At 41.6% G+C, this 14610-nt stretch overlaps 1 protein-coding gene across 2 annotated transcripts in view; it reads left to right on the top strand.

Annotated features, from left to right (window-relative positions):
* LOC127568647 (integumentary mucin C.1-like) overlaps positions 1-14610 on the top strand; it is a 54358-nt gene that overhangs the window by 31319 nt on the left and 8429 nt on the right. The window contains exons 1-3 of one of the 2 annotated variants that reach the window (XM_052012643.1): positions 11412-11536; positions 11818-11942; positions 14383-14442. In XM_052012643.1, coding sequence (XP_051868603.1) covers positions 11446-11536; positions 11818-11942; positions 14383-14442 — 276 coding nt within the window. In that variant the 5' untranslated portion in view covers positions 11412-11445. Of the gene's footprint in view, positions 1-11411; positions 11537-11817; positions 11943-14382; positions 14443-14610 lie in introns of those variants that run through there. The other variant, XM_052012636.1, reaches the window with a different exon arrangement.

Here is a 14610-nt window from a genome sequence, read left to right as displayed (position 1 = left end):
AGACTGAATGCAGCTGAGGTATTTCCCTGGAAGGAGGTGGTGTGGGCACGTCTAAAACAAGGGGTTGCAGTTTTAGGATATGAGGTGAAACATGAAGGACTCAAATAAAGAGAAATTACTTCAATCAGAGGGTGTCACCTCAAGGTGCTGAACACATTTAAGCAGCTGCAGATAGCTACCTAGGCACAAAATGCATTAAGGGGTATGGAGAGATAGCAGGAATATGATGTGAAAACGGATCAGCCATGATCATACTGAAGCAGAGCAGGTTCTGGGACTGAATGGTCTACTCCTGCTCCTACTTTCAATGTTTATCAGAAGACTGATAATGTTGCCAAAAAAGTTGCAGAAAGCAGCATGTTGTGATTGTGAATAAACCAAACATAGACTGGAGCTGTAGGTAAAAATAAACTGATGGAGGAACTCAGCGGGTCAGGCAGCGTCTATGGAGGGGAACGGACAATCGACGTTTTAGGTGGAGACTCTTGAGCTGGTCAAACCGGTGGTGTTTCCTGCAGATGGTCACCCACACTGCAAGTCATCCATCTGAGGAAGGGCTTCATTACCCTCATCAACAAGCAGAAGGGAGAGACGGAGGACATCAGGAATTGGAGACCTATTTCACTCTAACTGTGGTTTATAAAATCCTGCCTAAAGCCATTGCCAACTGGGTCAAGTCTGCTTTGAGACAGGTGATCCACCCAGACCAATCAAGTACTGAAGCAGTCAGGAAAATCTCTAACAGCCTTATACTGCTCAGGGATACCATAGCCTATGTGCAGGACAGAGGGATGGATGTCTGCCTGGTCAGCTTGGACCAGGAGAAGGGCTCCGGCAGGATATCCCACATGTTTATGATGGATGTGCTCTCCAAACTGGGTTCTGGGGAGCGAAGTAGAAATCGAACTGAACTGCTCTACACAGATATCCGTAGTGCAGTCCACATTCATGGGTGGGAGACAGATAGCTTCCATATCAAGTCTGGAGTCAGACAGCGTTGTCCACTCTCCCCTGCCTTGTTTATGTGCTGCATTGAAGCCTTTGCCAAATCCATCAGGAAGGACGAGAGCATAAGAGGGGTAACGTTGCCAGGCAGTGGAGACACACGTCAAAATTTCCCTGTACATGGACAATGTCATTGTCTTCTGCTCGGATCTACAGTCAATTGACAAGTTGATTAGTAACTCTGCCCAGATTCAGTCGGAATCGGTTGCGAGGGTCAACCACAGTGAGAGCAAGGCCATGCTGTTCGGCAACTGGTCTGACTGATCCATCAGGTCTGTCTACGAAAAGGTGCTGGGATCTGGTTCGGAGGGGCTGAGGCATATCACAAAAATTGGCTGGAACAGATTGGCAATCTCAAACAAAAATTGGGTGTGTGGAAATGGCGTTCTATGTCATTAACTGGGAAGAAGTTGGTCATTTGGTGCGACTTGCTCTCAGGGCTGCTGTATTTGGCGTAGGTGTGTCATGACAGCACTCCTGTGCCCCAGCAATCACCCGGGATGTCTTCCAGTTTATCTGAGGGGTCCAAGATGGAGCGAGTCCAACGGCTCATGATGCACAAGTGTCCAGAGAATGGGGGCAAAAGTATACCAAACGTTGCCCTCATCCTGATGACCACCTTCGTGTGTGCCTGTAAGTTCTACTCCATATTAATGCATCAGAGACACCAGCAGAGATGGAATGCACCCTTTTAAGAAACCCATGTTGTTTATTTGCTGTTGAAATACATTACCACACACTCCCCTAAATTTGCCAATGAAATTTTGAGATACCTTCATCTCCTTGCCGGGGCCATTGGACACTTTTGTCAACAGAACAACATTTGGGCACTACTTTTTAGCAACCCACCCCCTACAATCACAGCCGCTGCAGTTCAGTGAAGAGCCACATGACAGACCCTTGGCCAATGCTGAACGATGAGAAAACTGCCAAACCTGGAACCAAGCACATCAGTGTGATCAACTCATTGGTGTCTTCTGAGCAATAAACAGCCACAGGAGTTTCAGCAGTTTTTCTGATCAAGATATTCAGCCCAAGTGCATGTCCCCCTCCAGAGTATGACAGATTACAGTCCTCCTGAAAGCAAGTTGTAATTTAGCCTGGAGCTCAGTTAATATTCTGTCTGATGGCAACACTGTTACTAAAACAATATGACTTCTTTTAAATTGTAAAAACATTTATTGGCAAGTTCTGTTCTCGGCAATTTGTCAGGAACATGGTGAGAAGGAATAGGAAGCAACGATGCCTTATTGAAGGAGAACAAGTTCCACCCTAAGGCAACTGCCCCACACTCGGTCATAAACTTCCAAGCTGGCAAAGCAGCAAAGCTACCATACACAATAGTTACTTCTATCACTTGGCTTATTTGCATTCTGGTATAGAAGTAATATGTCATTGCTGCAACTTAAAACGTAATGAGTGACGTGAATGACAGGATGAACATACCTACACAGATGGTTGGTGACAATAGACCAGACTTTAAAGGAGAAATTTTCACTGACTCCCAAAAATATTTGTTTTTTGTCTGAGAGTTGCATATTTCACATCAGCCACAACTACTGGCATTACAGAAATGTTGTCAGTTCATTTAACTCAATGGGATATATATTGTCTGTGAGTCGTAGAGTGATCGTATCAACTGCTGTCGTAACTGTTTAAGATTTATTATTCACACGTACATCGAAACACACAGTGAAATACATTTTTTGCGTAGTGTTCTGGGGGCAGCCCGCAAGTGTCGCCACGCTTCCGGCACCAATGTAGCACACCCACAACTTCCTAACCTGTACGCCTTTGGAATGTGGGAGGAAACCAGAGCACCCGGCGGAAACCCACGCAGACACGGGGAGAATGCACAAACTCCTAATAGACAGTGGCTGGATTTGAACCTGGGTCACTGGCACTGTAAAGCATTATGCTAACCGCTACACAACCGTGCCTGCCGTATTTCTATTTGTACCATTAATTCACCCATCTTGTTCTAAGTTTTTCTCTTTTTAGCATTTACCCTGCTCTCAGTTTAATTAACGATATACTCTCATGTTTGGATGCTCTACCCCTTCCTGACAGACTCTGCTAATCATTTGACAACAAGAAATTCTGCAGATGCTGGAATCTGGAGCAACACACAGACAAGTGCTAGAGGAACTCAGCAGGTCAGGCAGCATGTATGGAGGGAAATAAACAGTTGACGTTTTGGGCCGAGACTCTTCATCAGGCTCCAGGATGTCTCTGATTGGGTCCACAGCATTCTGGAGCAGGAGGGAAAGCAGCCAGAAGTTGTGGTACATGTTGGTACCAATGACATAGGTAGGAAGGGGGATGAGTCCTGAAAAGTGAGTTTAGGGAGCTAGGCAGAAGGCTGAAGAACAGGACCTCAAGGGTAGCAATCTCAGGATTGCTGCCAGTGCCACGTGATAGTGAAGGTAATAAAAGGAGGAGATGGCAGGTGAATGCGTGACTGAGGAGTTGGTGTAGGGGGCAGGGTTTTAGATTTTGGAATATTGGGATCTCTTCAAGGGAAGGTGGGACCTGTACAGATCGGATGGGTTACACCTGAACTCGAAGGGGTGCAATATCCTTGCAGGCAGGTTTGCTAGTCTGGTTTGGGAGGGTTTAGACTAATTTGCAAGTGGGATGGCAGGAGAAGCAGAGTATAGGGTATAAAAGTAGTAAGGTGGATGGGCTAAAGTGCACTTACTTAAATGCAAGAAGCGTCAGGAATAAGGGTGATGAACTGAGAGCTTGGATAAGTACATGGAACTATGATATTGTGGCTCTTGCAGAGACGCGGCTGTCACCAGGGCAGGAATGGATACTGAATATTCCTGGTTTTCGGTGTTTTAAAAGGGACAGGGAGAAGGGGAAAAAGAGGAGGTGGGGTGGCGTTACTGGTCAAGGATACTATTACAGCTGCAGAAAGGGTGGATAATGTAGCAGGATCCTCTCTAGAGTCAGTATGGGTGGAAGTTAGGAACAAGAAAGGAGCAGTTACTCTACTGGGAGTATTCTATGGGCCCCCCGGTAGCAGCAAGGATACTGAGGAGCAGATTGGGAGGCAGATTTTGGAAAGGTGCAAAAATAACAGGGTTGTTATCATGGGAGACTTCAACTTCCCAAATATTGATTGGCACCTGCTTAGTATCAAAGGTTTAGATGGGGCAGAGTTTGTTCAATGTGTCCAGGATGGATTCCTGTCATAGTATGATGACAGTCGGACCAGAGGTCATGCCGTGTTTGATCTAGTATTAGGTAATGAACGGGGTCAGGTGACAGATCTGTCAGTGGGTGAGCATTTGGGGGACAGTGACCACCGCTCCCTAACCATTAGCATTGTCATGGACAAGGATAGGAGCAAAGAGGACAGGAAGATATTTAATAGGGGAAGGGCAAATTATGAGGCGACAAGGCTAGAACTTGTGAGTGTAAATTAGGATGACATTTTTGAAGGGAAATGCAATATGGAGATATGGTTGTTGTTCAGGGATCACTTGCAGAATGTTAGGGATAATTTTATCCCGGTGAGGCAGAAAAGGAATGGCAGGGTGAAGGAACCATGGTTGACAAGAGAGGTGGAACATCTAGTTAGGAGGAAGAAGGCAGAATACATAAGGCTTAGGCAGCAGGGATCAGATAGGGCTCTTGTGTATTATAGGGTAGCAAGGAAGGAACTTAAGAAGGGGCTGAGGAGAGCAAGAAGGGGACATGAAAAGGCCTTGGCAAGTAGGGATATGGAAAACCCCAAGGCATTTTTCACTTATGTGAAGAGCAGAAGGATGATGGGAGTAAGGGTAGGACTGATTAGGGATAAAGTTTGGAAGATATGCCTGGAATTTGTGGAAGTGGGTGAGGTCCTCAATGAATACATCTCTTCAGTATTCACCAAGGAGAGGGGCCTTGATGACACTGAGGACAGTGTTGGTAAGGTTAATGTTCTAGAGCATGTTGATATCAAGGGAGGATGTGTTGGAGCTGTTAGAAAATATTAGGATAGTTAAGTCCCCGGGGCCTGACGGAATATTGCCCAGGCTGCTCCGCGAGGCGAGGGTGGAGATTGCTGAGCCTTTGGCTAGGATCTTTGAGTCCTCGTTGTTTACGGGAATGGTACTGGAGGATTGGAGGGTGGCAAATGTTGTCCCCTTATTCACTATACCAGTGAGCCTTACATCTGTTGGGGGGGGGGCGGTGGGCAAGGTGTTGGAAGGGATTCTTAGAGATAGGATCTATGGGCATTTAGAGAATCATAGTCTGATCAGAGACAGCCAGCATGGCTTTGTGAAGGGCAGATTGTGTCTCACAAGCCTAATAGTGTTCTTTGAGGAGGTGACCAGACATATTGATGAGCGTAGTGCAGTGGATGTGGTCTACATGGATTTTAGTAAGGCATTTGACAAGGTTCCACATGGTAGGCTTCTTCAGAAGGTCAGAGGTCATGGGATCCAGGGATGATTGGCTGTGTGGATTCAGAATTGGCTTGCCTGTAGAAAGCAGAGGGTTGTGGTGGAGGGAGTGCATTCAGATTGGAGGTCTGTGACTAGCGGTGTCCCACAAGGTTTGGTTCTGGGACCTCTGCTTTTCGTGATTTTTGTTAATGACTTGGATGAGGGGGTAGAAGGGTCAGTTGGCAAATTTGCAGACGACACAAAGATTGGTGGTGTTGTGGATACTGTGGAGGATTGTCGAAGATTGCAGAGGGACATTGATAGAGTGCAGAGCTGGTCTGAGAAGTGGCAGATGGAGTTCAATCTGTAGAAGTGTGAGTGGTACACTTTGGAAGGACAAACTCCAAGGCAGAGTACAAAGTTCCTGGGTAGTGAGAAGGAGCAGAGGGATCTGGGGGTCGATATCCACAGAACCCTGAAAGTAGCCTCACAAGTGGATAGGGTAGTTAAGAAAGGTTATGGGATGTTAGCATTCATAAATCGTGGGATTGAGTTTAAGAGCCACGAGGTAATGATGCAGCTCCACAAAACTCTGGTTAGACCACACTTGGAGTACTGTGTCCAGTTCTGGACGCCTCATTATAGGAAGGATGTGGAAGCATTGGAAAGGGTGCAGAGGAGATTTATCAGGATGATTCACTGGATGCTGAAAAGGCATTTGACAGAGTCGAATGGGAATATCTATTCATTACACTTCAAAGATTTAATTTTATCCCTAAATTTTTATCTGCAATTAACCTGATTTATTATACACCTATGGCTTCAATACTTACTAATAATCAAAGATCTCCTTTGTTTCGGCTTTTTCGAGGTACTAGACAAGGTTGCCCTTTAAGCCCTTTATTATTTGATATTGCTTTAGAACCCTTGGCTATTGCACTCCGGGACTCTTCAAATATATGTGGCATTACTTGCGGACAGAAGATTCATAAGATATCTCTTCACACAGATGATCTGTTACTTCATATTTCTAATCCGGAGGAATCTATCCCCGCAGTACTATCACTACTAGATCAGCTTAGTGGTTTTTTTCTGGATATAGATTAAATCTTCATAAGAGTGAACTTTTGCTATTAAATATGCAAACCCCAATTTACAGGCAATTACCTTTTAGAATAGTAACTGACAATTTTATGTATCTAGCTGTGTTAAACAATTATTTACCAAGTGGTCGCCACTGTCTTTATCATTGGTAGGCCAAATTAATGCGATTAAGATGAATATTTTATCAAAATTTCTATATTTATTTCAAGTGATTCCAACTTTTGTCCCAAAATCTTTTTTTGACACTATTGATTCTAAAATTCTTTCATATATTTGGCAGAATAAAAACCCAAGGTTAAATAAGAAATATTTACAAAAACTAAAAAAGGATGGTGGTATGGCCCTGCCTAACTTTAGATTATATTATTGGGCAATTAATATTAGATATTTAATTTTCCGGATACAAGATTCAGATGTAATTCAGTGTCCCAAATGGGTACACCTTGAGCACTGATCAGTACCTGGATTTTCATTAGTTTCTATTTTAGCAGCTTCACTCCATTTTGCACTTCCTAAATTAAGTAAACATATGATTAACCCAATTGTCAAACATACAATATGAATATGGTTTCAATTTTGTAAATTTTTTGAATTGAATAAATTTAACTTGTCAAGTCCCATTCAATCTAATGTTTTTCTTTTAACCATCCAGAGATGACTCAGCTTTTTCTATATGGGAAAGGAAGGGAACAGTATGTTTTTGTGATTTATTCATTGATAACTGTTTTTCATCTTCCGAACAATTGTCTAAGAAATGCAGTTTGTCTCGATCACACTTTTTTTGATATTTACAGATTAGAAATTCTTTAAAAGCTACTATACCCTCTTTTGCGACACCTTACAAAACTGAAATTACAGAAGAAATTTTTGATCTTAATCCTCATCAGAAGGGTTTGATAGCAATAATCTATGATTTAATTATCAAAATACATCCAGAACCACTGGACAAAATTAAGAATGAATGGGAAAGTGAACTCCAGACATCTTTACCTCCTGAGACATGGAAGAAAATTCTTAATTTAGTTAATACATCTTCAATGTGTGCCAGACACTCTTTGATACAGTTTAAGATAGTTCACAGGACCCATATGTCAAAAGATAAGCTTGTCTGTTTTTATCACCATATTAATCCTACATGCGACAGATGTAAATCGAATGTGGCTTCTTTGACACATATGTTGTGGTCCTGTCCTCTTTTGGAAAAATGTCGGAAAGACATTTTTAATATTATCTCAACTGTATTGAATATTGATTTACAACCTCAACCTATCACTGCAAGTTTTGGATTACCAAGGATAGAGTCTGGCCAGTTGTCTGCTTCTGCTTACCGTATGATTGCCTTTGTAACGTTAATAGCCAAACGATCCATTTTGCTTAAATGGAAGGATCCAATACCCTCTACTAGTTTTCAATGGTTTTCTCAAACTATATCATGTTTAGACTTGGAAAAACTTAGAAGCGGTACTGTTGATCCTTCGCTTAAATTTGAAGATATTTGGAGTCCATTTATTCAATATTTTCACATGATGTAGATCCCTTTTCAATAACTTTCCAATTTAGAGGAATGGAGTTGATGACGCAATATCGCTCTGTTTCTATTGAGAAGTTTCAGTCCAGTTATTATTTTGTTTTTTTTGAAATGTTTTGGTTTTGTTTGGTTTGATATATTGTTCATAATTTCTCTTATTGATTTGGGTTTTCCTTTCTCTCTTTTCTTTTAGAAACATAATAAATCTTTTTCTTTCCTTTCTTTTATATTATATTCATTTACTAAGAGATCGTGGGATTTACAGATTTTTAAAAATATTTTATTGCTCTTTATGATTATCTATGTCATGATTGTTCTCCTGATCTCTTTGTATTACATGTACAAACATCGATGTTATATATTAATCTGTATTAATTTGGAAACTACTAATAAAAAGCTTGAAAAAGAAAGAAAAGGAGAAGATGCTGCCTGGGTTAGAGAATATGTATTATGAGGAGAGACTAAGGGAGCTAGGGCTTTACTCTTTGGAGAGAAGTAGGATGAGAGGAGACATGATAGAAGTGTATAAAATATTAAGAGGAATAGATAGAGTGGACATCCAGCGCCTGTTTGCCAGGGCACCAACGCTCAATACAAGAGGGCATGGCTTTAAAATAATGGGTGGGAAGTTCAAGGGAGATATCAGAGGACGGTTTTTTACCCAGAGATTGGTCGGGGCATGGAAGGTGCTGCCTGGGGCAGTGGCGGGGATAAGCATATGGAGGAATTTAGAATAGAGGGATATGTGGGGGAAGGGGTTAGACAGTCTTAGGCGAGGTTTAAAGGTGGGCACAACATGGTGGTCCAAAGGGTCTGTATTGTGGTGTACTGTTCTATGATTCTATCAGGACTGGAAAGGAAGAGGACAGAAGCCAGAATAAGAAGGTGGGGGGAGGAGGAGGTGCACACACAGGCAGGGGACAGGTGAGTTCAGGTTAGAGGGGGAAGGTAGGTGGGTGGGGGAGGGGGAGAAGATGTAATAAGCTGAGAAGTGATTAGTAGAAGAGGCAAAGGGCTAAAGAAGAAGGAATCCAGGAGGAGAGGGCATGGAATAAAGGATGGGGCATGGGATGGCACAAATATGCACAGATGTTCCTATTTGTGCAATTTATAATCCACATTCAAGAGTGAAATGGATCTCCAGTTCCAGATGTCCTCCCTCTCCCTCTTCTCCTTGTTGATGAGGGTAATGACGCCCTTCCTCAGATGGATGACTTGCAGTGTGGATGACCATCTGCAGGAAGCACCACCGGTTTGACCAGCTTGAGCCCCGGGTTTCAGAAGTTGAGCCCCAGCTGGAAGCATAGCAATGTGAGGCTGACTGCGAGCTCTGTGACCAGTATGTTTCAAGAGGTGGTCACTCCGCAACTTGAGGTAATGCAGCAAGAAAGGGAATGGATAATCACCAGACGGAGGAAAGCAGGCAGGTAGGTCATCAGGGAAGCTTCAGAGTGCATCTTGCGCTAGAATAATTTTTCCGTGTTCAAAAGTGAATGAGAGTCAAATTTATGATATATGGAACCAATTGACACCTCATTAAAGAAACCTGACGTCTCACAAACCATGTGTAACCAGTCTGAAGTCATAATCAGACTTTTACAGATGAAGAACTGTGATAGCTATAGAAACACCTTGTTATATCATGAAGTGAATAGTATCTGACACCCTGCTCCCCTCAACCTCCACCCCCCACACCCAGACCTAACCCTTCACACACACACATTGTTCTTTCAACTCAGAGCAAATTAAAATGCTGGAAGTTAAGAATATGAAAGATTGATATGAAAAGCTGCTGAATAATTCAAGCAATGTTATTTTGCAATAAAGAAATAAGGGCCAATTACTTCATGATTGTGAATCAACAGGAGAATGTTTACTTGAGGAAGTTCATCCCACAGCAGCAGTTTTCAGAAGCTTTCTATTTTGCATTGAACATAAATAAAGCTAATTTTCCCATTTATCTCCCTGCATTCCTGTGTATACAAGTTTAAGTTGAAAAGAAGATTCAATAATCCAGTTTGCTTTTCCCAGGTGGCCCTCACTGAATAGTTAGCAATCATTCACAGAGTTTGCTTCACTCCACCAATTTACAATTTATTGACCAACGTGACAACAAAAAACCTGCAGATGCTGGAAAACTGAAATATAAATAGAAAATACTGCAAACACTCAGATCAAACAGCATCCATGAGTAATTGCGACATTCCACAGTTGCCATCCCCTCTGAAGGGACGACACTGAAGATCACTACTCAGAGCCAGAAAGTTACATTTCATTTTTCTGTTCTAAACCAGCAGTGAACAAGAACACTTGTCTTTACAAGGAAACTAGGTGCAGGTTGTGGGAACTGCTTGTCAGCTCTGTGGCAAATCGAAGCGTGGCTGCTGATGCTGATTAGAGTATGCCAGTGATGCCACTGATATCTCCATGTACAAACCATGCATGTTTGTGTCACCACTGGCATATTCTACTGTACAGTTGACATAACAATGAACGCTGCTGCACGAACAGAACACTGGTGTGTTGAGACAATGCTTCTGCTACCTGAACAACTCCGGAGCAGCCATGTAGATCTTGGCTGAAAGGTTCTCAGGACGTGATGGATTTCTGCACATTGCACAATCTTCCCAGCATAATGACAGATAATTGCCACCAACGTTATGATCATTAGCCAAGGTATAGGTTCAATGAGAAGAAGAGAGAGGGTACAGGTAAAATCAAGACATTTTGTGTCAGTGATGTGTACAATAATCCCTACATGGCCTTTAGAATATAGTGTTGATTCATTGTCTTGAACAGCTGATGATCCTGCTGCTACATGATTCAGCAAAACTTGGGAGGGTGGTGTTGGTGGCAATTGCAGTGTACTGTGGACAAGCAGGATCTCAGATCATTGTTGTTCTCAATACCAAGGTGGGAATTAGTGTTCCTACACACACAGAGTGCCGATACCACTCACTGTCACTGGGTGAAACTCCTGGAGGTCCCGACACAAAAGGCCTCTGGGAGTCCTGTATTCTGAGGGACAGCTATTGCTCAATAAAGTCACTTATCACAACCTTATCTGGGGCAATAGAAAATGGATTGTCAATGATGCTGAAATCACATGGGTGAACATTAGTGAAACACGTAATGACCTTAACATAGCTTCTGCGTCTTGGAATTTGTAAAAAAAATTCTCTCCTCTTTAGTCTTTTGCAATTCATTGATAGGAATTAGCAGCCTGGAATGCATTGATTACTAAACAGGAAATTTACATGATAATCTGTGCAACATATATTGCTCAATAAGAAATGTGACAATTGGTATGAGTTTACAGGAGATGAAGGAGATGAGTGATTGCTCTGTGACATCATTGTGGTATAAGTTATGCGGTATATTCGAAGGTTCAGGCTATATAAATGTGGAACCAACCAGCAGAGATTAATGGGATCGGTGCACCTTACAGCAATGTATACAAATAAGATGAAGATCATTTTCTTTGTTTTTGCTGCAGTCCAGATCCTCCACTGCTCTGGCAAGTATTGAAACACGTTGTTGAACAACTGGAGTATGGTTTGTTGTTCTGATAATCAGTGTGGTTTTAATCTAACAAAAGCTTAGCAAGTATAATTTTACATCATGAAACATTCTAACATAATTCACAGGGAGGTAGTTAAAATAAAGAGCAGTTGATAAAAAGAAGTTGGCTAAACAGATAGATTTTAAGAAGCATGTTCTATAGAAGGGAGGTTGAGGCAGAGACATTCAGCCAACTGTCAAAAAGATATTGTTCTTTAAATCTGTTTTTTCTCACAGCGCAATCATGTGGAGATACAACCCTTCCACAGATTGGTTTGGTAGTAAACGCTACAATTGCACAGGTGAACAACGAATCCTCAGCCGGTAACGCCTCTGTGGTGACAAGGTGTGAATTTGTAAACGTAAGTACTATTAAATTTGACTGGTTCATTCTAATCTCTTGCCTGATATTAAATGACATTAGCATAAAATTCTACTCATGAATTTGCAATGATGGTATTTTGGGAAATTATATCACTCAAGTCAAAAATAAGGGCTAATGAGGCTGCACATAGCATTTTTGGAGAATGGAAGATTGCTCAGCTTACAGAAGATAGAGCATGGGAAATATGGGCCATTTTCAGTTTGGCTGGCTGTCAGTGATGGCTTGCCCAGATGTTCACTTCTGAGACTATATCTGATTACAATCTGTCTCAACATCTGAGGCTAAATACATATAAATTGGCAAACAATGTCAAGCAAATAGGCTGTGGGGAGGAAACTGCAAAGAGATATGGTCAGGTGAAGTGATTTGCCATGAAGGTAATAGAAAGGCTAATGTGAGTTTATTCATTTTAGAAATGAGCTTAGAAAAATTGAATAATTTTTTGAAATTCAAGAAACTAATAAACTTCAATGTTCAGAGATATCTGGGCAAATTTGTGTAGAAAACAGTGTCAGATAATGTGCAGGTGGAGCAAGCAATTAGAAAGGCAAATGATATGCTGACCTTTTTACAGGTTGGGTTGTAATATTGAGTAAGGATTTCTTGCTGCAATTGTTCAGGACTTTGCATAGGACAACTCCAAATGTAGTCACCCTGTTTCTGCCCCTCATGATTTTATGCACCTCATTATGGTCATCCCAAAGTCTTCCATGCTCCAAGGAATACAGTCCTGGCCTTCCCAATCTCTCCCTATAACTCAGGCGCTTGAATCCTGGCAACATTCTTGCAAATCAGATGAGATTGAATGGGATGAATCATTATTTACTGCAGATTAGAAGAATAAGAGCTGATGACGTTGAGACTATCGTATCATGAGAGGGGCTTTTAGGATAAATGATTTGAGGCTGCTAGATCATTTTGGAATACAGGTTACCTGCCCAGAAGTTCATGTCCAAGTAGGAGCTCTGAAGTGAATGCAGCTGAACTTTGCAAGCAGAGCAAAATGCAACTGTATATCTCATCTGAAAGGAGATGAATTTGCAGGCTCTCAGTCTTTGGACCACGGCTGGAAAGAGGCAAACTTTTCCATCAGGTGGTTGTTCAAATTTGACACTCCACTGAACACTGAGGTTGATAGATCTTTTTATTTCAGGGGAATTAAAGGAGATGGGAATTGTGCAGAAAAATGGATTAGATGAAGGATCAGCCATGGTTTTATGTAATGATGGGTAAAATTCAATAGATCTTTTGACTCATCTGCTCCTGTTTTCTTTATGTTAAATCCAAGGAACTGAAAAGAATAATTTATGACACTTTTGTAAGGGCTTCTCATATTGGAACAGTATTTATAACTTGCCAAAGTGTTTGATTGTGAATTCTGTCCAAGTAAACTTCTTCGTGTTGTCATATGTCTTCTCATGTTGCTGTGAAATTCTCACATGAAATTCAGATTATTAATGCAATAATGGGCGTTACCTGTGCTGACATCTTTTGCAAATGTGAAATAGGTTTTTCATTGATCTATTGTTGATCTATAGGAAGCACTCAAAGGCAAAATAGAGAGAGTTCAGGGCCAACATCTTCCTGTAAGGATGAATTTTGAGGGTAAGAATTACAAGGAATCCGAATGTTGAAGTATAGAGAGGTTTGGATAAAGAGGGAAAAGGAAGCATATGGCAGCTATAGAGGGGAGAGAACTGTCAAGAGTATAAAGAAAATTTGGAAGGCAAAGAGCCATCATAAAATATCACTGGTGGATTGGATTAATGTAAATCCGAAGGAGTTTTAGAAGTGTATTAAGTGCAAAAGGATAACCATGGAGAGAGTAGGACCATTAGGACAACACGTTATAGACGAAGTCCCAAATAATTACTTTTCATCAGTATTGAGAAAGAAAATGGACTTTGTACTTGGAGGATTCAGCAAAGGGGAAAGCGAAGTTCGAGTACAAGTCTCTTTCAATAAAGAAGAGGTACTCAATACCTTTGCGGCCTTAAAGGTGGATAAATCCCCAGGGCCAGATGAGATTTATCCCGGGTTGCTATGGGAGCCAAGGGAAGAGATTGCTGCGGCTCTGACTGATACTTTAAAGTATTTGCTGGCCACAAATGAGGAACCAGATGACTAAGGGATGGTAAATGTAGTAAACCTTTTCAAGAAGAGCAGCAGGAAAATGTTTGGTAACTACAGACCTGTGAGTCTAACATCACCAGTCGGAATGCTGTTAAAAGGGTATTATCTGGTAGATGCTGCTACCAGTGTAGCAACTTACAGTGTATACCATCTTTAGATCTACCAAGTCATTTAATTGTGGTGTCGTAATGCATAGGAAATTCAAATAATATGGTGCCATGAGAAATATTGTGCATATTATTTCAAATACAATTCATTGAGTATAACTCTGTTCTCTTGTTTAGAGCATTCCTATAGGAGAACGTTTTATCCTGGTGAATATAATTGTTGATGTCGTGGGTGCTGTGAGTATTACAAAGTTTGCCATTCACTTCTCTGTTGTTATTTGTGCACAGACTGGGGCCATTTGATGGGCGGTCCAACAGCATTATAGTCTCATAGGGAATATTTGGAGATTAATTCTCTCCTGGTTAATATTTTCCATGGACTAATACACAGCAGAAACTAATAAA

The sequence above is a fragment of the Pristis pectinata genome, chromosome 1, assembly GCF_009764475.1.
Source record: "Pristis pectinata isolate sPriPec2 chromosome 1, sPriPec2.1.pri, whole genome shotgun sequence".
In the NCBI taxonomy this organism is placed as follows: Eukaryota; Metazoa; Chordata; class Chondrichthyes; order Rhinopristiformes; family Pristidae; genus Pristis; species Pristis pectinata.
The sequence above is the reverse complement of the archived record's forward strand: the minus strand, read 5'-3'. Positions and strand labels throughout refer to the sequence as shown.